We start from the raw sequence: 24,003 nt of genomic DNA, 5'->3' as shown, positions 1-24,003 counted from the left end.
TGTGTATGTATGGGTGTAAGATCTAGTGTGCGTGAATTTGTAGAGAAGAGTTGTATAAGATGCTATAAGAAAAATAAAGGTCCAGGGTCTGTTAATGTTTTTTTTTTTTTTCTTCTTCTTCTTCTTCTTTAGATTTTTCTTTATAAGAAAAAAGGTTGTTTTTGCATAATAAAATTCTGATTTTGTTTTACTTTGAAATTGAAGGCTGTGGTAGATGTGGAAATATTTTGTCTGACTTTGTATCCTGGAATCAGAATGCTAATTGACTTCCTCTGCTGTGCAACTTGACTGAGGTCTGTAACGAGCCAGCAGTCGGGTTAGACAAAGCGATTTAAGATGAGAGGTGCTAAACAGTTAAAGTGAATATTTTAGTTTTCACTTCACAGGGCTTTCAAAAAGCAGATAATTCCTTGTATTTACAAAACGCTAACGATCATATATAGGCAGGATTGGAAGATTCTTGTGCAAAAACAACCTAAGCAATCCACTCCCAGCAGGACAAAGGGAGTTATGCCAATTTTGTAAAGTAATTTTACTTTTATCTACCTCATGAAGTATCACACAGGCGTATTAAGATTACATAATAAAAGGTTAAATTCTGTGCAAGAAACTGTCACCACTGGAGCCCGAGGGGAAAAAAAATAATTATTGGGTTGGGATTGATTTTGTTTGTAAAAGACAGTTGATATAAAATCTATACATGTAAAACCATGGCACTTGACTGAAGCATAGGTACACTTTTCTAATTCTTTGCCAAACACAAACCATTAAAGGTTGTTTATAAGAAAAAAGGGTTTAAACTGCAGTCAAACCAATACCTTACTGTGACAAACCCAATACAAAGTGTTACACTGCTACCAAACAACAAATGCAATTAGAACAGATGACAATTGTAAGAGAAAACTTTCTCAGGTGTGTTGAAACGGTCCTGTTCCTCTTTGGATCATTGCACCGTTTGCTAGGTGATGCCTGCTGAGTAATGATCTGCAGATCACATGCCATGATTTATGTTCGGCTTAAATCACTTACTATTCCACGAGGGACGTTCTAGTAAATATAACTAAATAGGTAAATAAGTTACCCAATTCATTTGGTAGCAACATTAGGCATAACCGTTGACATAGCTTTTCAAGTAGTGGTATAAAGCTGTGCTGTGAATAGCAAGTCAAGGCATCGTGAGGGCCTTCCTGACTTCTGTTCAGCACAAATTTAGAATGCATGTGGATGCTAGGGTAACTTACACAGTAGTTTGAATACATAGCCAGTTTAAGGGGCAGGAATCTGAAATCACAGATGTTTGTCAGCTGCAACTCCACAACCTCTGTGATGAAATGATTTCATGGTCTAAGTTCCTCCCCCTAACCCACACCCCGGCTTCTTTCTCATGCCCGAAGCTAGCGTTAAAACAAAACACAAACACTTTTTAAGTTTACTCTACTCTAGAGCAGAAATGCAGATCTTTAACTTGTATATGTAATTGCCAGCTGAGTTTGCTGGCGTAGAAAGCGGTGACGGCTGTATTACAGAGAAATGTATCAGTTGCAAAAAACGTTTCTCTGTACATTGATAAATTTAATCAGTGAATGGTTGCTTTGCTTACTGAAACCTCATCACTCTTACAGCCTTGCCCTGAAACTTTATTCTAGTAAAGATGAATTGTAAGGGGCAAAGATCCTCTTTCCCATGCCTTGTTTCACAAATGGGGAAACGTGACTACCAATGTCCATGCTTGGAAGGTTCAGATCAATAGTTAAGCTCTCCACATTACTATGGCCTGTGCTGTCTGTTATGGCCTATTTAAATATAAAGCGGTAAATGGATGAGGTTCTGTAGCCCAGTGCCAAACTGAAGCAGATAACTTCTCTACAGCCACCCCATTGAGTGATACCAAAATGCAGTATTGTCCTGCTAATAGAGCACAAGTACAAAGCACACTTTAATTGTAGTAAAAAGTAGAAGTAGAATAAAAACCGAACCAAATTATTGAGATGTGAAATATAAGGGAACCAAATTGAAATAATCACAACACATGGATCAGTAGCTGCACCCTCCCTTAAAAGAAACAAAATAACCTACAAACCTCAAAAGCAATATTAATTCATCATTCAAATGAAGATTGCAGATATGCAAGATAAGGATCCAGGCAAATCAAGGTAAAAGTTTTATTATTATTTTAAATAATTGTGGCTTAGGCCATTTCCTCTGCCATCTGGAGCAAAACAAGTCTGCAATTGCCATTTTTATGTTTTTGCATTGGATTAGTCTTCCTTCTGCTCATCATTCTCTCGGTTTATACATTACTAATGATTTCTCCGAGAGTCTTCCAAAGGTGGGGAGGACACAAAAAGGGGTTTATTACATACTGCACTATAACGTAATATCAGGTAATGCACCTCAACCCAAACTAACCTCCAGAGGATTATGGGTATTTTGGGAGGCACTGGTGTCTAAATGTACAAAACGTCTTGGAGGACCGAAATATGGAGGAGGCAATACCTCCACCACGTCGGAACTAAGTGCTGCCCGCACGACGGGCAGAACCACTCCTGGCCACGAAAGTAGACCTAAGCTCCATGGTCGCGGAGCTCAAGACTTTCTTTGCATCCGAAATGGTGGTCCTAAAAGAGGATCTGAGTGCTCTGACAGGACGTATCAGGGCCACGGAAGATTCAACTACAAGAGGTACAGCACACGTGCATAACTAAGTGCCAAGATGGCGCACCTCGAAGACACAGCAAGACAACGCAACCTGAAGGTTATAGGGGTTTCTGACACAATTGCCCCAGTTCAGGAGGAGACTGATCTCTGCAGCTTTGCCACCTAAGCACGCCAAAAGCCTAATCCTATATTAAAGGTACCGTCTACTGGGCCAACCCCACAACAAACCCCCCCCATATCTAGGGATGTCTTCATGAGATTCAGGTCCAGAAGAGACAAGAAAGCATTCCAAAAAGTAACCAGGGCAGTCCTTTTATTTTTGAGAAACAATCCCTACGTTTCTTCCAGGACTTAAGCCACCCCACACTGCAATGGCGCCTCTTTAAAGGGACTGATGATGATGGCGAAACTACGGGCAGCAGCAATACCCAATAAATGGCGTTACCCATCGGCTCGGAGAGCCGAACAAAACGGACAATGATTCTGGCTTACAGAAGCAACTCCATTTCTGTCCTTGATGGGACTGGAAGCCACTGACATTTTAAGTATCACAGCCAGGCCCACTCACCACTGGGACGTTGCCAATGTCGCAGTATTCACCCCTGCTGGGTCATCTGCTCCAGGCTGGAGACCGCCAAGTTACTTGCCTAATCCAAAGCTTGTATGGTTAACTACACATGATTGTTAGAAATGTTAACAGTATTTTTTTTCGACCTTCACGTCTTCCTGTCTAAGGGAAGACAGTAGGGAAGCTATCTTGACCCACGTTTAGTCTTTAACTTATAATTCTTCCCCCCCAGAGTTCCAGAACTTATTAACATTGCACTCCACTGTGCTTATGACTATCCACGCACCATGCCTGAACGTCACACCAGGTGTACTAATAACCAGAATAGCATAACATTCCTGCCCCTTAGGTCCTCTTTCAGCCTTACACGGGTAGTAACTGATAAAGGCCGTTAAGACAAACTCTAGCTTCAAGACCTGCAGGCCTAAGACATTGAGAGGGAAGGGTGCGGCCCACCGGGTAATGGATTTTCTCAGCACGGACACACCATACAACTTATGCACCCACACAAAAAAGGGGCCCTCAACTAGTGGCAACTTATTTCTCACAACGCTATGTAGTACCTTCACAATGTTATTTTACTATCCATCATTCCTTACGTACTGTACGTACCAAGACAATCTAACCATGCCATGGCGCTCTGCCCTATTAAGTCAACAGTTGTCATTTGTGCAATGCTTATGCCTCAATTAAAATATATATATATATATATATTTTAAATTAATAGGAAGACCATTCTACAAATATAGTAACCATGTAATATTTTAAAAGGTAAAGCCAAAAATAAGTCTAGTAGGTGGTTCTGTCAACAAACACATAAGTTGTTATTTATTCATACTGACGCTAACAAGGCATTTTAACATGATATAAGTACTAGGGATCTCTTCGTACACATTTAATATAGCCACTTAGTTTACTCATGCTTTATGCCCATGGGGGGGGGGGGGGGGGGAGAGGGAGAGGGAGAGATGTGGATGGATGTACCCCAAGTATTGCTATTTATATTCACCACTAAACCATAATGGTTAAGTATACATCTGGTGGATTTTTGCCTGTCATCAATATATCTAGTATAATTTGGGTGTACCATTTAAAAGTGGAAACAAAGTTTAGCCATTATATTGTGCCTTTGCAGCCACTGGCGGTTTTTATTTTATTTTTTTTTACAAACTTTATATTAGTGGCACCTACCATATATCAAGGGCAACTGTGGAAACATTTGTGTTATTTCCTCATCATAGGTGTTTATGTACAAAAAAAACCCAACAAAACCTAAACAAGGTATCGCTGAGGTATCGAAGTTGCTTCATTCATGAAAAAAAAAAAAAGAAAACCCTCAATGGATCTAATGAACAAGAGCTTTAAAAGGTGCAGACTTCTATTAGTTTACTACATATATTTGTTTTCCATTTAGCAAGAATTGGATAACATTTCTAATAAACTCATGATAAGAATTTATATATATATATATATATATATATATATATATATATATATATATATATATATATATACACACACACACACAATGATCAAACAGGAAACAGACATGGAGAAAGCCCAGCCACATCCAAGTTCATGCACAAGATGATAAAATGTCCAAAAATCGACAGACCAATTAAACCCATTTCTTTCTGATAATATTTTTGTGTATGTGTATGAGGCAAAGCACCCATGTCCCTAAATGTTTTTTTAAAACCCACAAAGGGGTCAGTCAGGGTTATTCCCTAATTGTGACTTCTCAGGAAATCTCAAACCGTGTGGTTTACTACAGTCAATTTCTTATTTCAGGCCCAAATTGCTGATTTGGGAAAAATAATGTAATTTAGCTCTGCTTCCACTTTGTATATTTATTTTTTTTTTGTTTACAATTTGAAATTCACTTTGAATTGCTGACAATTCTCAGTCTAGTGACTAGCCCTGAAAGTAAATTTTACAATTTTATACCCAAATATATTAAAAAAAAAAATAAAAAAATCTCCAAATCCCTGTTCCTTTCTGATATTTTGCCCTTAAATGTGAAATGAATTTTGCTTTCAGACTGCAGTGGATATTGAATGTAGTGTTTATTAACCCCTGGCTGACTGAGAGGGACCTGGTGATTAAGCACACAATATAATTGAACCCATTACAGAATGATAATAGGGTTTACTGCAGAGCCCCATCTCCCTGTGTCCCAGGCTGACACCCCCTCCTCCCCATTCCCAGCCCACTCTTGGATGACATTGACATCCTCCATTTCGGTCACAAACGTACCCGCCTCCTGACGTCACGCCGGCGCGCCCACACCGGGCGCTGGGCGATGACGTTTCCCACTGCCCTGCACACCTGTCTACAACATGGCGGCTGCAGCCTTGCTCAGAGGGAGCCTTGGCCGAGCACTGAGAGCCTGTGGGCGGCCAGGGTCAGGGCGCAGTGTGTCAGGTGAGTGCCCCTGATGGCAGGGCTGACCGCCATGGTCTGAGAGGGGGGATAGAGCTCTGTGATCACAGACACACGTGCTGCCATGTGCCCCACACTGTGCAATGTCCCAGCCAGAGATCATTAGGGAGAGACCCCCAGAGTGGGCTGGGATTCCTAAACCAGATCTTTCTGCAGTAGGTCCCCATCATTCTCAGCCAGCCTCAGGGGCTTCATAGAGAATGAGGTTAAGTAACCTTTGGGGTGCCAAGGTTACCCATCACTGCCCTGTGCATAGTATTTCCCTATATCTGATCAGTTCCCATTTAAATCAACACCGTCATACTTCATTAATGCTGTAATTTTACATTTAGTGGATTGGGGGTGAGACAATAATGCATGGACAACTGCACACACATTTTATTAACCCCTTAAGGACACATGACATGTGTGACATGTCATGATTCCCTTTTATTCCAGAAGTTTGGTCCTTAAGGGGTTAAATAAAATTCTTGAGATACACTACTTTTTGTTTGATTTTTCTTTAACCCCTTAAGGACACATGACGTGTGACATGTCATGATTCCCTTTTATTCCAGAAGTTTGGTCCTTAAGGGGTTAAACTTCTCATCATTACAGTGATCTGTTAGTCCATAACTTTAAATATTTGCTCCCAGTAAGAAATTGTAGGCATGGAGTATCATTTAAAAGCTGACATTCTGCCTCTTGGTAATAATACACACACTATTTTACATTGATTCAGGAATATTTGCCACTTACAAATGAGAACAGCCCCCTCCCCCTGCCACATAACACTGGAACTGGGTCGAAACATGTCTGCAGAAAATTATTCAGCTGTAAATTTGGGTTTCTCAGGAATCCGGTATGAGCTAATGAAATTTAGTTTTTTTCACAAATACCTATAAATTTTATTAGAATCCAGGCTTCTATGAATTATCAAGCCCTAGTGTATCCAGACATATTCCTGTTAATTTGCTCCATTGTAGTGCTAGGAGACAAGCAACACTGCCTTTACTTTTCGGGCTGGCCTTTGATCCTTTGCAGTGAATGGGACTGGGAGTATTTGTGTTACAGACAGGAGCTGTCCCCTGTTCAGTAAATAGTGCAATCTGCACACATTACACAGCACCAATTTGGCTGACCTCTGAGTGAGAACAAGGTCACTCCAGGACAGGTGGGCTGTGCGTTTGTATCCTCATCCAATCTAACAAATGCCTGTCTGTCCAGAGTCAGTGTGCTTGCATTGTGTTACTTCCAATCTGAGCCCTGCCTCACACTCCATTCTCCTCCTCCTGTAAATAAACATCTCAAGGCTCACCGAGCATTGTGGGAAATGTAGTTTATAGTATTAATCAGTATTACCCATCACTACAGAATACCAACCGCAATAGTTTTTTTCTTTGTATAATTGTTTGTTCTCTACATTCTTCCATTAGTGACTGTTAACTGATTATGCTCATTTAATAGACAACATGAGTAAGAAGTAAGCCTAGATGAGTCACGACTCTTCTTTCTCTATGGGATAAAAAAAAAAAGCACTATTTTGCACTGGCAAGCCTTTCCTTTTCTGCTTTTCCTAGTGAGTTTTAGCTTGGACCAGTTTCATTTTGTTTGAATCTTTATTAAACCTTGAAAGACACACAAACTCCACGTGTCATTCACCTGGTTAATGCATGATATGGGATTTCTAACTTGATGGGTAACATTATATACATTTTCCCTTCTAAATTATATATTTTCAAATATTGGAATCTAGAAATATGGTAACACTGTCTGAGATTTGAAAGTGAGTTCTGTTCTTGCATGGGCTTGTTTACAGGCTACATCTCAAAATGTTCGCCGCGATCTAGGCAAATTTCTCACCCTGCCCAGAGCAGTTTGGGTGCCATAGCTTTCCGGAGATATACCACACAGACTGCAGAGAGCAAGGAGGAAGAGACTCTTCACAAAATCATCTCTGACACAGAAAATGTGCAAGGTGAGGTAACATCCTTTTACTACAAAATCACAGACCCCCCCCCCCCCCCATAACTGTACCTATCATTGCTCTATTACAGTACCCCTCACCCTATAACTGCTCTATTACAGAACCCCTCACCCTATAACTGTACCTATAACTGCTCTATTACAGGACCCCTCACCCTATAACTGTACCTATAACTGCTCTATTACAGGACCCCTCACCCTATAACTGTACCTATAACTGCTCTATTACAGGACCCCTCACCCTATAACTGCTCTATTACAGGACCCCTCACCCTATAACTGCTCTATTACAGGACACCTCACCCTATAACTGCTCTATTACAGGACCCCTCACCCTATAACTGTACCTATAACTGCTCTATTACAGGACCCCTCACCCTATAACTGTACCTATAACTGCTCTATTACAGGACCCCTCACCCTATAACTGCTCTATTACAGAACCCCTCACCCTATAACTGTACCTATAACTGCTCTATTACAGGACCCCTCACCCTATAACTGCTCTATTACAGAACCCCTCACCCTATAACTGTACCTATAACTGCTCTATTACAGGACCCCTCACCCTATAACTGCTCTATTACAGGACCCCTCACCCTATAACTGTACCTATCATTGCTCTATTACAGGGCCCCTCACCCTATAACTGTACCTATCATTGCTCTATTACAGGACCCCTCACCCTATAACTGTACCTATCATTGCTCTATTACAGGACCCCTCACCCTATAACTGTACCTATCACTGCTCTATTACAGGACCCCTCACCCTATTACTGTACCTATCATTGCTCTATTACAGGACCCCTTACCCTATAACTGTACCTATCACTGCTCTATTACAGGACCCCTCACCCTATAACTGTACCTATCATTGCTCTATTACAGGACCCTCACCCTATAACTGTACCTATCACTGTTCTATTACAGGACCCCTCACCCTATAACTGTACCTATCACTGCTCTATTACAGGACCCCTCACCCTATAACTGTACCTATCACTGCTCTATTACAGGACCCCTCACTCTATAACTGTACCTATCACTGCTCTATTACAGGACCCTCGCCCTATAACCTGTACCTATCACTACTCTATTACAGGACCCTTACCCTATAACTGTACCTATCACTGCTCTATTACAGGACCCCTCACCCTATAACTGTACCTATCACTGCTCTATTACAGGACCCCTCACCCTATAACTGTACCCATCATTAACTGTATCACTGCTCTATTACAGGACCCCTCACCCTATAACTGTACCTATCACTGCTCTATTACAGGACCCTCACCCTATAACTGTACCTATCACTGCTCTATTACAGGACCCCTCACCCTATAACTGTACCTATCACTGCTCTATTACAGGACCCCTCATCCTATAACTGTACCTATCACTGCTCTAGTACAGGACCCCTCACCCTATAACTGTACCTATCACTGCTCTATTACAGGACCCCTCACCCTATAACTGTACCTATCACTGCTCTATTACAGGACCCCTCACCCTATAACTGTACCTATCACTACTCTATTACAGGACCCCTCACCCTATAACTGTACCTATCACTGCTCTATTACAGGACCCCTCACCCTATAACAGTACCCTCACTCTTTAACTGTATCTATCACTGGTCTATTACAGGACCCCTCACCCTCTAACTGTACCTATCACTGCTCTATTACAGGACCCTCACCCTATAACTGTACCTATCACTGCTCTATTACAGGACCCTCACCCTATAACTGTACCTATCACTGGTCTATTACAGGACCCCTCACCCTATAACTCTACCTATCACTGCTCTATTACAGGACCCCCCACCCTATAACTGTACCTATCACTGCTCTATTACAGGACCCTCCACCCTATAACTGTACCTATCACTGCTCTATTACAGGGCCCTCACCCTATAACTGTACCTACCACTGCTCTATTACAGGAACCCTCATCCTATAACTGTATCTATAACTGCTCTATTACAGGACCCCTCACTCTATAACTGTACCTATCAGTGCTCTATTACAGGACCCCTCACCCTATAACTGTACCTATCACTGCTCTATTACAGGACCCCTTACCCTATAACTGTACCTATCACTGCTCTATTACAGTACCCCTCACCCTATAACTGTACCTATCACTGCTCTATTACAGGAACCCTCATCCTATAACTGCTCTATTACAGGACCCCTCACTCTATAACTGTACCTATCAGTGCTCTATTACAGGACCCCTCACCCTATCACTGTACCTATCACTGCTCTATTACAGGACCCCTTACCCTATAACTGTACCTATCACTGCTCTATTACAGGATCACTCACCCTATAACTGTACCTATCACTGCTCTATTACAGGACCCCTTACCCTATAACTGTACCTATCACTGCTCTATTACAGGACCCCTCACCCTATAACAGTACCTATCACTGCTCTATTACAGGACCCCTCACCCTATAACTGTACCTATCACTGCTCTATTACAGGATCCCTCACCCTATAACTGTACCTATCACTGCTCTATTACAGGATCCCTCACCCTATAACTGTACCTATCACTGCTCTATTACAGGACCCTCATCCTATAACTGTACCTATCACTGCTCTATTACAGGACCCTCATCCTATAACTGTACCTATCACTGCTCTATTACAGGATCCCTCATCCTATAACTGTACCTATCATTGCTCTATTACAGGACCCCTCACCCTATAACTGTACCTATCACTGCTCTATTACAAGATCCCTCATCCTATAACTGTACCTATCATTGCTCTATTACAGGACCCTCATCCTATAACTGTACCTATCACTGCTCTATTACAGGATCCCTCATCCTATAACTGTACCTATCACTGCTCTATTACAAGACCCCTCACCCTATAACTGTACCTATCATTGCTCTATTACAGGACCCCTCACCCTATAACTGTACCTATCACTGCTCTATTACAAGACCCCTCACCCTATAACTGTACCTATCACTGCTCTATTACAAGACCTCTCACCCTATAACTGTACCTATCACTGCTCTATTACAGGACCCCTCACCCTATAACTGTACCTATCACTGCTCTATTACAGGACCCCTCACCCTATAACTGTACCTATCACTGCTCTATTACAGGACCCTCACCCTATAACTGTACCTATCACTGCTCTATTGCAGGACCCCTCACCCTATAACTGTACCTATCACTGCTCTATTACAAGACCCCTCACCCTATAACTGTACCTATCACTGCTCTATTACAGGACCCCTCACCCTATAACTGTACCTATCACTGCTCTATTACAGGACCCCTCACCCTATAACTGTACCTATCACTACTCTATTACAGGACCCCTCACCCTATAACTGTACCTATAACTGCTCTATTACAGGACCCCTCACCCTATAACTGTACCTATCACTGCTCTATTACAGGACTCCTCATCCTATAACTGTACCTATCACTGCTCTATTACAGGACCCCTCACTCTATAACTGTACCCTCACTCTATAACTGTATCTATCACTGGTCTATTACAGGACCCCTCACCCTATAACTGTACCTATCACTGCTCTATTACAGGACCCTCACCCTATAACTGTACCTATCACTGCTCTATTACAGGACCCCTCACCCTATAACTGTCCTTTTATTAGAGGACCCTCACCCTGTAACTGCCCGTTTCCCATCACTGTCTCATTACAAGTTACAGTAGTAATGTTTCTAACATTCTTTTCAATACATTTTCAGGTTCTTCCACTACTCATGAGTTTCAGGCTGAAACAAAGAAGCTCCTGGATATTGTTGCTCGCTCCCTCTATTCTGAGAAAGAGGTATCTGTCTGGGGAAGAAACTATTTGTAACCGTGACTGATGTAACATGTTGCACTTTTCCCAGCTGTATGAATGTTTTATATGTTTGTTTGCTTTTTATACACATATTTCCTTTAACATTCCTGCTTGGTTCAATCAGGTCTTTATTCGCGAACTGATCTCGAACAGCAGCGATGCTCTTGAGAAGCTGCGTCATAAGCTCATGCAACAGGGGAGCGTCCTGCCTGAGATGGAAGTTCACCTGCAGACAGACAGTGATAAGGGGACACTCACTATCCAGGTGGGGTACACATCACTTATTTCTTATTTTGGATATTACTCAACTCCTTACTGAAAAGACAATCAACTCAACCACTGCCTTGTACTTAATCATAGGCTTCTCTGATTTCCATCCAGGCTCACCAGCCTGTGATTAAGTACCTGTGGTATAAAACATGTCCAGATATTAAACCTAGATATTCTTTGGAATTACGTTGTATTTTTCTTTGTTGTAGGGCGGATTTTACGTTTTGGTTTAAGAATTTAGCGTTCTAGAGGAACCCGCCACAGAGAGAAAGCATTTCAGCGTGCTCTGCCATATTTGTGACCGTTTATAAAAGTGCCAATTTCAATAGAAAATGTTATAATTGGGGACAGACACATCCCCCAGGCGGCTATTCAGACAGCCATGGGAGTGTTCTTCTGCTTCTGTGCGCATGAGCTAGCAGGGGACTGACTTCCCCCTTCTCGGCGAGCTATACTACAGCGCGATGAGAATCATAGGGAAGGGGGGATTGCATTCATAGCTCCAGCACAAAGGCTTCTCAATGAGGAGCCTCCAAATGGTGTATTCCCCAGCACAGACTTTCTGTCCATCAAAGAGGGGAGGTCTTCGGGCTCCGACAGATCTTTTGCAAGCTATTTTCCCCATATACCTACAAATAAATATGTTTGTTTTCTTTGGGGGTGTATACTAAATGGTTAAAAGGTAACAATTTAATTAGCAAGTTCCTTGCACTGTTCTTTGTCGGACTCCTCTTACCTAGGTGTATGTTCTGTTTTGCATTTGATGTGTGGAGCTGAAGATGTAGTTGAGTGTAGTAGTGTAGAATTACCGGTACAGTGTATTGTATCTAATCATACATAGAGGTTTCATTTTTGCCATCTTGCTCTTCTGGCTGAGATTTATTGAAGGTGACTTGGTGAGCTGGTAGGGGGTTGGTTAGTTCTACTTGTTACAATGATGCATTGTGTTGGTGGAGCTACAAACATTGTGTTTTTATTCATTATATTATAGTGTTATACAGCCGTAGCTCTATTAATCGCTGTGTAGTAATGTACCTCCATGCTGAGCTGGTGAAGGTTCCCATGGGTGAGTGCATTCTATTTGACTCTGCCCACTCACTCTCGATTCCTTTTTTGCAGGACACCGGAGTGGGGATGACACAGGAAGAACTAATTTCTAACCTCGGAACTATTGCCCGCTCCGGATCCAAGGTAGGTAGTCAACTTACACACTTGATTTACCTCGTCTGCTTTCATACATCTTTGAGCATATTGTCACTGTTAAACGTGGGGCACAGAAAGAGCTGCAGGGTAAAACTGTGTCTCGTTTTAATTGTCCACCTTTTTCATCATCAGTTTATCTTCCTTGTCCCTCATCATCCATGGATTTAACCCTCTATTCCAGGCATTTCTGGATGCCCTGCAGAACCAAGCAGACAGTGCCAGCAAGATAATCGGCCAGTTCGGTGTGGGCTTCTACTCTTCTTTCATGGTGGCAGACAAGGTGGTAGTATACTCTCAGTCTGCTGAGCCTGGCAGCCCTGGGTACTGCTGGTCTTCAGATGGGTGAGTCCAGTGATCTCAGGGCTCTTTCAGTTTATTTCTCTGTATTCAAGCTTTTCCGTCTCATGGTTTTTGTAGAACGTTCTGGTACTTGAGGTATAAAGTGCAACTCACTTCTTAGCCAGCCAATGGCGGAAGCTCTGGGGGTTATTGAACACAATACTTTGAGAAGCTGCTGCCCATAAATGGATAAACAAATCAATGTATACACAAACTAGGTATTGATAAATCCAATGCCTGATGTGTTAATGACAATGACTTGTATATTGAGAAGATCCAGCGCACTCGCTCATTCTCTAAATAGCAATTTCTAGTGTCACAGAATGTAATAGTTTTATTTAAATACACCTACCCTGGGCAAAAATAATGGGGATTTAGTTCCAGTATATGATCATACATTGCATAAGCCTGCCACAACAGTGTCAGTGTATCCCATTCGTGGCATATCCTACTCTAACAACCTAATGTCTGCTCTTATGAGATTAATCCGCTTATTTAGGAAATGCTTTCTTCTGGGACTCTCTGCAGGGCAAGGTTAAATAGGGCCCTGGAATGAGGCACCTGTGACAAGAGGGGTGGAAAACCGGAGACTTGGCCTGGACTCCCAGATATATACCGTATTTATATGCCGCGCTTATTATGCCTTCCCCATTAGAAAGCCATTGACTCAGTGTTTTCCTATGGGTTTTTCCTTGACGCTGGATATTCTCACCCAGAGCATGGGGACGTCCTGTGTTGTTTCAGGGAGTGAAACTCCACGAAGCGCCTGTAGTGGCTGTCTTGTACACAGCCACTAGAAGCAGTCTTTGTACTGCAATGTAGCAATGTAAAAATATTAAGTTTCAGCCAATGTCCAAATTCTATATCCTAAGCTTGATCCAATGGACAATATTCTATAAGGTAGACATTGTATTGAAAGGCTTCTCAACATCGATAGACATGGTCTTGGCCTTTTCTCAGTAGCAGATTTAGGATTAGATATCTTATGGCCGCAGCTTATCATGTAAAGATAATGTTTTTAATTTTTAAATATTTCTTTTCTCCTGCTTCCTTTCAGCTCTGGTGTCTTTGAGCTAGCAGAAGCCAGTGGGGTAAAGCCAGGGACAAAAATTGTTATCCAACTCAAAGATGACTGCAAAGAGTTTTCTAATGAGGATCGTGTGAAAGGTAAGATCTGGAGACCCTGCACTGTGAGCATTAGTCACCGCAAACTCTACCTTCACTAGATCAGCATCGTGTGTGGCCTTACTGATAATACAGGCAGTTAATATATTCTTCTCTTGTCCTTCCACCTTGCAGAAGTGGTAACAAAATACAGCAACTTTGTCAGTTTCCCCGTGTACCTGAATGGCAAGCGGCTGAACACCCTGCAGGTAGGTGGCTGGAAGGCTGATATATAATGATCTTATTACAGCTTTGTGCCAAAATCCATGTAGTATACACATTCAATTTAGATATCCGTAACTTGTATTTACTATGGTGAGCTTTTACTCTTTACTTCCTTCTTTATTCTGTGATTAAGCCCAAAACATGTGAGACTAGGAGTACCTTGTCCTTTGTCCTCCTAAGGTTTGCCCTCTGACAAGTACCGTCCTGCCTTGTGATTATTATTTTTATTGAATAATTAAGGTGCATTTTATTGATAAAATAACATGTTGGTGATTTACTTGAGTCCTCAATATCTCGATAATAAGGGAAGTTTTAGAAAACTAATTTTGAGACATTCTCATCAGATGTAATTGTTGTTTTCTGCTTCCCTAACGTTAGGCTCTCTGGATGATGGATCCTAAAGAAATTAGTGATTGGCAACATGAAGAGTTCTATCGCTTTATCGCCCAGGCATACGACAAACCGCGCTACACTCTGCATTACAAGGCAGACGCACCACTCAACATCCGTAGCATCTTCTATGTGCCAGAGATGGTGAGTTGGAATCTCTTGATGGAGTAGAATCCTCTACAGCAGGGACGATATGACTTGTACTCCCAGCCAGTGAGCTTTGCATAGGCACAATGACATGTCTTATTGAAGGTTCATCTGCAGCATCTTAGCCTCACTGCAATAAACCTCCACTTTCACCCATCTGCAGAAACCCTCCATGTTTGACGTGAGCAGAGAACTGGGATCCAGTGTGGCTCTCTATAGTCGCAAGGTACTTATCCAGACCAAAGCTGCTGACATTTTACCGAAGTGGCTACGCTTCTTGCGAGGTGCGTGTAATATGACTTTGATTTTCACCCAGAGAAAATAAAAGGGGTTGATTTGGGACTTGATATTTAATCTTCCCCTTAACTGTTTTTAATCCCATACTTAAAGCTATGGCTTTTTTCTGATCTCCATGCCCCCAATGTTACCTTACTAAATATCCTCTATCTGCAGGAGTTGTGGACAGCGAGGACATTCCCCTGAACCTTAGTCGGGAACTGCTGCAGGAGAGCTCACTGATCAGGTGGGAAATAGAGGCATAGATTAAAGTTATTCCTGGTTTGTCTGTGGGCGTTACTAGTTCTCTGATTAGTATTGGTTATTAAACACACTTTAATTGTAGGTAAATAATCGTATGTCTGGTCATTGCAGACTGTGAGTAATGTGCAAACAAGATTTGGTGGGTACATCTCCAGGTAGGGTCTGGTGGACACATGTGTATTAGCCTCCCACTGCTTTGCTATATGAAAGCATTGGATTGGCTGAGATCATCAATTCTTAAATCAGTCCAGGGGGCGGAGCCAACACCGGCAGGCCTGCACGGCACTGGAATAAAGGTGAGTTTTTACACTATTTAAGGGGACGGGCGCTGTCACCTTAATAGTTTTAACAGCATACGGTCAGGAATACACATTTTTATTCCTGACCCTATAGTGTTCCTTTAATAAGCCTACAGTTCACATTGCTGTGTTACTGAAGGTATATGTATAATATTAACAGCTGTCCGGTATTGCTGAACAGAATGAGAATCTAGTCTCTACCAGGCATTTATGCTTGAGGACGTATCCAGGATTTCTATGGGAATATAGAAACTGAGGTGCAGCTTCCAGCACAAGTAATAGTTTAGTTCTTGGCATCTCTATTGCCGTATTGTTTGTTCTGTGAATGTCACATGTAGAAAGCAAGAGAACAATAGGTTGACAATTTTATTATTTTTTTAATTGTTATATGATCTTGTGTGCTACTGAAATCTACAGAAACGCTGATTTTCACGCCAGGCCTATTTCAAAGCATGCGGTGTAATAATTCTCTTTGCATGATATATAGAGCTTTGTGCTCTGTATACCTCTTAAAAATAACTAATCGGGTTTCTAATGGTATTGTCGCTGGCTTTCAGACATTACAGATCAATGCCAGATTGACTTCTGGTTGTGGTATGGGAGGACAACTAGGGTTCTAGTTTGAGTTGGAAGGCTTGTGTTTGTAAATCTTAGTAAATCCATTATTTCACAGGAAACTGCGGGATGTGCTGCAAAAACGGCTCGTCAAATTCTTCATTGATCAGAGTAAGAAGGACCCAGAGAAATACGCCAAATTCTTTGAAGACTATGGACTGTTTATGCGAGAGGGAATTGTGACCACAGCAGAGCAAGAGGTCAAGGTGAGACTGTCGCCAATGGTGTATTTGTTTATGTGTATAGGTGACCAGCAGCTCCAGGAAATCCCACAGTACTTGCTATGTTCCACAATTTCTGGGTGTAAGACATAGGAATGATGGCCGAAATGCATTAATAAACAATATATTCTGTTACTGTTCTATGATGGGTATCCTGCGGAAGTCCAGCTAGTGCCACAAAGCATTGATTTATATATTTTTTCAGTTATTTAGCTTGAATTAAACAGTGAAGCAGTTGAAGCGTCCCAAAATGTTGTTTTTGTGTTTTCTATTATGAGATTTTTTTTGCTATATTAGGCTTTTTGACCAGACAATGTTTTCTTAGTGTTTCTCAGACCACTATTGTCTTGCTGGTGTTTTGGAGATCTGAAAATACAAAGACTTTTGATTTGCCTTCTTAGGAGGACATTGGGAAGTTGCTGCGTTTTGAGTCGTCCGCACTGCCAGCAGGTCAGCAAACCAACCTCACGGATTACGCTAGCCGCATGCAACCTGGAACACGCAACATCTACTATCTGTGCGCTCCTAATCGCCACCTTGCCGAGAACAGTCCTTACTATGAGGCTATGAAACAGAAAGATACTGAGGTGAGGAACTAGGTGCTACTGGTCCTGACTTTGGCTTCTTCTTGCAGCCTGTAAGATCCGGCGGTGTTCTGCTAACACCATGTCATTGAATTACAAGATTCTCTAATTGTCCTCCCAGGTCCTGTTCTGTTATGAGCAGTTTGATGAGCTGACTCTGTTACATTTGCGGGAATTTGACCGGAAGAAGCTGATCTCTGTGGAGACTGACATAGTTGTGGATCATTACAAGGAGGAGACGTTTGAGGACAACAAACCAGGTATCTTGTCTCTACTCAGGCAGATTTTAGCAGTTTAGAGTCCCTTACATGTACTCATCAAATGTCTCAATCTCTCCCATCTCAGCTGGAGAACGCTTGCTGGAGAAAGAAGCAGAAGACCTCATCGCTTGGATGAGAAATGGCTTGGGGACCAGAGTAACCAATATCAAGGTAACAAACAACGGTCATATTTCCGATACAAGCCTTTTCATTGTTATTACAAGGCCATATTTGAATTGGGTTACCATTGCGTAATGTTCTGGAAACTTGTTCCTTATTAATAGCCCAGATCTTATTGTCTATATCAGTTATCTGTACTGATCTAAGACATATATCAAGTATGTAAGGGACATTTCAGGCACAAAGTTTATCGACATGTAAAATATACAGGTTCTCAAAAGAATAAGCCATTGGATCTTACCAGTGAGTATGTAAGAAACTGTTTCCTTACATTTACTCATCTTCTAGCCTCTCTGACAATAATTTTATTTTATCACAAAGTATTCATTCACTCCTGCCTTTACCCAGTATTTCTTCATAAACATTAATTAGAGCCGTTTTTGCATTGCAAAGTTAAAAAAAAGATTTCAGTTGAAGAAAATGAGTAACTGTATGGTTGTACAACACACACGCAAGCATCTCCCATTCTTTACTTTGGGGAAAGTGTGACCGCTGTAGTTCCCCTATTTACCACTATAAAGTCTTGTAATATTTGCATATGCCCATAACAAAAGCAACAAAGGATGGGAGAACCAGTATATCCTCGCTACACAGGCAGGTTGGAGTCTGTGAACAGCAGCCAAGCTGTAAGTAGTTATAGCTATAGATTTATGATAAATACTAATATGTTCTGTCTGAAGGTAACACCACGCTTGGACACCCACCCAGCCATGATCACTGTTCTGGAGATGGGAGCAGCTCGACATTTCCTACGTACCCAACAACTTGCTAAAACCAGCGAGGAACGAGCTCAAATCCTGCAGCCCACACTGGAAATTAACACTGGGTATGTCTCTTTGGAATATTTCCTCTCACTTAGCTGACTTAATTATAAAAAACAGTGCAGGGTTTGGGTGAGAAGGAAGGCCTTCCATAGAGATGGCAAATTTCCCAGCTTTTCTTGGAATATTTTCCCCATATTTTGTTACGAACAGTTTATGGGTGACCTATTCTAATAAGGCTAGGCCAGGCATAGGCAACCTTTGGCACTCCAGATGTTTTGGACTAGATCTCCCATGATGCTTTGCCAGCATTATGGGTGTAAAAGCATTATGGGATATGTAGTCCACAACATCTGGAGTGCCCTAGGCCATACATTCCTCCTTTCCTAATGACCAGGTCATATGATGGATTTACTTTTAGCTTTACAAGCAGTATTAAGCTCTGCGATCACAGGTATTATCCGTGTTGATTATTACATATTAAGGTCAGGCTGTTGATAACATTTGTGTATACTGTGTTTGTAGCCACCCACTCATTAAGAAGTTGGAGCAGCTGAAGGACTCTGACCAGGAACTGGCAAAGTTACTTCTGGATCAGGTGGGTGATTTGATCTACTGTTAAACGTCAGCCACGGGCATTATGCCCTTTTTGTTTTAAATCCTGTATATGTGTGTGTGTATATTCAGCCACCTGCCCTGCCCTGCCCTGACCTGACCATAATATATCATTTTCGTATACTTGGTAAGTTGCTAAGAGTTGGACTTGTGCACAGAAAAATCTGGTTCGGACAAACAGAAATTTCTCCATCTGGTAGTTTGTGTGGATGCATTTCGACCACGTGATTGTTTTGGAAAACGATTCTGATGCATCAAAATAGTGCGAAAATATTGGATTACTGTTAGCAGCCAGTGCCTGCTCTGTTTGGGATGGTGTTATTTATTTTTGTTAGGTGTTTTTTTTTTTTTTTTTTTAACTATCCCCCTATTTGTAACACAACCCAGCTCATTTTGAGAAGTTGCAGTAATGTGAAATTGTTGGTACCAATGCTGTGAGAATTTCTACTATTCAATTTTATTTGTATTTCACTGTGGAAACTAAAGAGCTTTATGAATTTATATTTAGTTATGCATATCCATATATACAATCATGATAATATTAGAACATTATGATGTTAATGATTGTAAATTAAAGGAGCACTATAGGGTCAGGAATACATGTTTGTGTTCCTGACCCTATAGTGCTCCTTTAATTTACAATCATTAACAGCATAATGTTCTAATATTATCATGATTGTATATATGGATATGCATAACTAAATATAAATTCCTAAAGCTCTTTAATTTCCACAGTGAAATATAGGGTTAAAACCACCATCTAGCCCCTCATGCCTCCCTAAAAATAGCAAAATCTTACTTGTAGTCAAGTCTGGAGCTGCTAGCTCTGGCTCTGTTTCCTTTAGACCTGCCTGCTGACATCAGCAGAAGTGGTAGCCTGATCCAATCACAATGCGTCCCCATTGGATTGGCTGAGACTGACAAAGAGGCAGATCAGGGGCAGAGCCAGCACAATTCAAACACAGCCCTGGCCAATCAGCATCTCCTCATAGAGATGAATTGAATCAATGAATCTCTATGAGGAAAGTTCAGTGTCTGCGTTGAGAGGGAGGAGACACTGAAGGTTTGGATGCATTTTAGGCAGCCATGACCCAGGAAGGATCTCTAGCCGCCATCTGAGGAGTGGCCAGTGAAGTTATCACTAGGCTGCAATATAAACACTGTGCCAGCGTTTACAGCAAAAAGCCTGAAGGTAATGGTAACCAGAACAAATTCAATAAGCTGTAGTTGTTCTGGTGACTATAGTGTCACTTTAAAAACAAATCCGTCTCTTCTCCTTTCAGATTTATGAGAATGCTATGATCGCTGCCGGCCTAAATGATGACCCCAGGCCCATGGTTAGCCGCCTTAATGAACTGTTGACCAAGGCGTTGGAAAAGCATTGATCCGTCTCTTTAGAATTCATCTACTTACTGCATATGAGCTTTGTTACTTGTACGAGCAATCTTAGAGTCCTTCAAACTCTAACATTCCCGGTTGTTTGGTACGGAGATCCTCACCCTGTTGGCACGCTACAATGTTTCCTATGGAAAAAAGAGTTTAATCAGAATATTGCTTACCTGCTCTGGATCTCAATCAAATATCGCTGCCCAAGTTAATCTGTATGACACACATTGTTACCTCTGAGGCAGTAATGGCTTGTGTTGCCTGTGTTGTGAATACATTTCCAATGATGCCAGACGACCTTTCAGGAATTGTCGTCTGCAGAAGCAAATGTTTGCCATCACTTCTATATATTGTGGCCGGTCCAACACTGAAACAGGACTACTAAAATTGTACCTTCTAGTTTGTATAGTGTCCATAGATACATTGATAAGTTCAATAATTATTTTTGTTTTTTGTTTATAAATCTGTATGGGACAATTCATACCCTCTTAATGCTGAGCCATCCACGTCATACAAAACATTGCTCACTCGTTGCTTTAGTAATTATATGTTCTTTAGCAATGGACAGTCGATAACAATACAATTATTTTGTACTGTCTAGTATAAATGAGTACATTATACATGTTACTAAAGTTAGACAATAAAGGTAAACGTGAAAATATCTCCTGTTGTATTCCGTATATGTGACATTGCAGGCACAAATTTGCTGGATTTGCCGCTGCCGTCTTTTTCCTTGTAACTGCTGGTGGCTTCACATAGCTATAATTACATTACCACATTATTTACATGCATTGATATAAATGGGGTCTCAATGGAAGATTTGCTCGGTGACTTTTGTCATATGCACATTTACACTTTCCAATACAGCATTTAACATTGAAGATGCCTCCTGTCAGTCTTTCAAGTTTTAAGGCTTATGAGCCATAAAACTAGAGTATCTCTGTTTGTTGGTATTGTGCTAAATATCTCTATAAACCAGACCATCATTAAAAGGGAATCTTCACACAATCTTTCATCTACAATTTCACACACATACAAAACCTCATTTTTATCTATTGTTCTCAGGTACAGAAATATAGTCATTGATTAACTAATCATATGTCTTATGCTCACTTATTGGATTGTCTATCCAAGTGGGATTCACCCTACTTGTCCACAGCCAGATGAAGAAGTCCTATACCAGCCTTAGCATTGTTGAGTTACCTTGTGATTCCTGGTGCATCAGGCCTTAAGTATACAGGATTGAAAGCTCCATATTAAGCACATATTGAATGTCACATCAGGTTCTTAAAGTGTCCTTTTCGGTGCATACATTCCTTATCCTACACAAGCACACACTGGCATTCAATACTTGGAATTCATTCACACACAAAACACACCACACAAATACAGTCCTGCATTTACACAATCTGACAGCACACTTTTCATTAATACTAGAATGCTCTTTGTGTGTTTGAGACTGAGAGTATATTTTAGGTTTGGTTAGTAACTTCACAACCATTTTCAATGTTTATTGGTTTGCCAGACCTCTCAATCAATGATGGTTACACTGGGCCTCCCACCCATGAAGACATTTGGTACCCCAACAGATTTATTCTTAGCAGATAAATTTCAGTACAAACCATAATAAATTATAGATTTCACTTCATGAGCTCATGAATTCAACAAACTGTTTACATCCATTAATTTATCCAAATCTCTTGGTAAATGTCTTCCTGCATTTAAAATCGAAGTTTATATATTTCCCCTGAAAATGAGTATACCTAGAGAATTCTAAAAAGGAAAATAACGATGAGGGAACCATCCTAAAAAGGGAGCACATAAACAATAATTGATAATGCTATGTGCGTACACTGAAGTGTAAGGACAATGCCTAAAATGCACAGACCCCTGTTTGTTAAATTCTATTACCGTATTATTCTCAATGATGAAGGCCATGTCAGTGCTAGCAACGGGTATTAATTGCCTTAAAATAAGTATGTCCTGCAACATTTGTACGAGATGTCTCCATCTATCTATCTATGACATTATGCCATGGAATGGCACGAATAAGACATAATTTGCCACATTAGCAAACTTAAATGTAGATTTATTCAACAGCTAACATTAAAAAAAATGGTGGAATTAAGACAATTCAGCGTCATTAGGTTGCTTTTCAGCATTTAGTTAGTAGGCCCTTTATGTATGTTTAAAAAACCAAAAACCCCTTACCCAACTACACCTGCATTTCTGTAGTTTATATACAATTACGATTATTTAGATGGCGCCAAAATATTCACAGCACAGTACAATAGGGAAGACAAGATGTACTATGTTTTGTCATACGGGAAAAGTAGAAGAAGAGGGCCCTGCCCAAAGGAGCTTACAATCTAAAATCTCTCTACAAACGAGATCACATTTTATATGTATATTCACTACCAATAAAATGATCCTAATATAAACATCAAATGTAAGTACTATTTTAAATTTTATGGAATTATTTATATAGTCCTAAAGTGATTGTCCCCTAAAAATCCTGCACCAGCCCTTAATATTGGTCTTATTCCCCCCTTCCTGCTGCTCCCTGTGTCATGTGACTCCTGCAATCACATGATCTGTTCATTCTACCCAATGGGAGCTAAAACTAGCGCTATTGAGGGGGAAAAAAAATGTTTCCACTCAGCAAAATCATATTATTATTAGTTTTTTTTTTTAGGAAGCCATTTTGCTGGGGTCCAAAAAACGCACTAAAAACATGTTCTATCAAAAAGACATACCCCGTGAAAAAGACATACGGGAGTACTATGAGGCGCGTGCGCACTGTGGGCTTAATGTCCCCTGCTCGCTGTAAAAATCCCCTACCCAGTCGGTGTGCGTTTGCGCGACGGCGCACACCCCCCTCCAAACGTCACTTCCAGTGCGGCCGCGTCACCGGAAGTGACGAGGTTAGGGAATTTTCACGGGGTAGGGTTTTTTGATAGAACACCGGGGCTCCATCAAAATGGTTCACAAAATGGAGGCCAGGGCGTGTCCAAGTTATGCAGATTTCGATAAAATCCTCTCGCGTGGCCCCGCCCCGTGGGCGTGGCCCCAAGCCAGGCGTGCGCGCTGACGTCCTGAGGCGCGCGTTCCGGAGCGTGACGTACAGCGCTAGTTCAGGTAAGAGGAGTTAGTGGTGATAAATGGAGTCCTGGTGCTGTGTATGAGCCCATAACCCGGGGATAGGGGGGAGGAGGGGCAGAGCACCCCGAGAGGGGGCATCACTGAGCCCCTGTGTATCCAGCCCACTCATTGGGACCAGTTACTGACAGAGAGAGGGGGCAGGAGGGTGTGAGGAGCTGG

At 41.4% G+C, this 24,003-nt stretch overlaps 2 protein-coding genes and 1 long non-coding RNA gene across 3 annotated transcripts in view; 2 read left to right on the top strand and 1 right to left on the bottom strand.

Annotated features, from left to right (window-relative positions):
* The first annotated feature begins 5,503 nt into the window (after positions 1–5,503).
* TRAP1 (TNF receptor associated protein 1) lies at positions 5,504–21,343 on the top strand. The gene is made up of 18 exons (XM_063430548.1): positions 5,504–5,650; positions 7,467–7,625; positions 11,386–11,468; positions 11,608–11,748; positions 12,873–12,944; positions 13,138–13,298; positions 14,353–14,462; positions 14,595–14,668; positions 15,063–15,218; positions 15,385–15,505; positions 15,675–15,744; positions 16,734–16,881; positions 17,298–17,483; positions 17,602–17,740; positions 17,826–17,911; positions 18,601–18,746; positions 19,207–19,279; positions 20,580–21,343. The coding sequence occupies exons 1-18, from the start codon at positions 5,566–5,568 to the stop codon at positions 20,679–20,681; spliced, it is 2,112 nt and encodes a 703-aa protein (XP_063286618.1). The 5' UTR covers positions 5,504–5,565; the 3' UTR covers positions 20,682–21,343.
* On the bottom strand, positions 9,268–11,086 carry LOC134570960 (uncharacterized). Its single transcript, XR_010085175.1, has 3 exons — positions 10,959–11,086; positions 9,371–9,426; positions 9,268–9,329 (listed from the first exon to the last, which is right to left on the bottom strand). It is a non-coding gene; the product is annotated as an uncharacterized LOC134570960 (long non-coding RNA).
* Positions 21,344–23,732: 2,389 nt separating the features above from the next.
* The window catches only part of SLX4 (SLX4 structure-specific endonuclease subunit), a 53,321-nt gene continuing 53,050 nt past the window's right edge, over positions 23,733–24,003 (top strand). The window contains exon 1 of the mRNA XM_063430547.1: positions 23,733–23,820. The gene's annotated coding sequence lies outside the window, so the exon portion shown is untranslated. The remainder of the gene's footprint in view (positions 23,821–24,003) is intronic.

Source organism: Pelobates fuscus, chromosome 8, assembly GCF_036172605.1.
Source record: "Pelobates fuscus isolate aPelFus1 chromosome 8, aPelFus1.pri, whole genome shotgun sequence".
NCBI lineage: Eukaryota > Metazoa > Chordata > Amphibia > Anura > Pelobatidae > Pelobates > Pelobates fuscus.
This window is presented reverse-complemented; position numbering and strand designations above follow the sequence as displayed.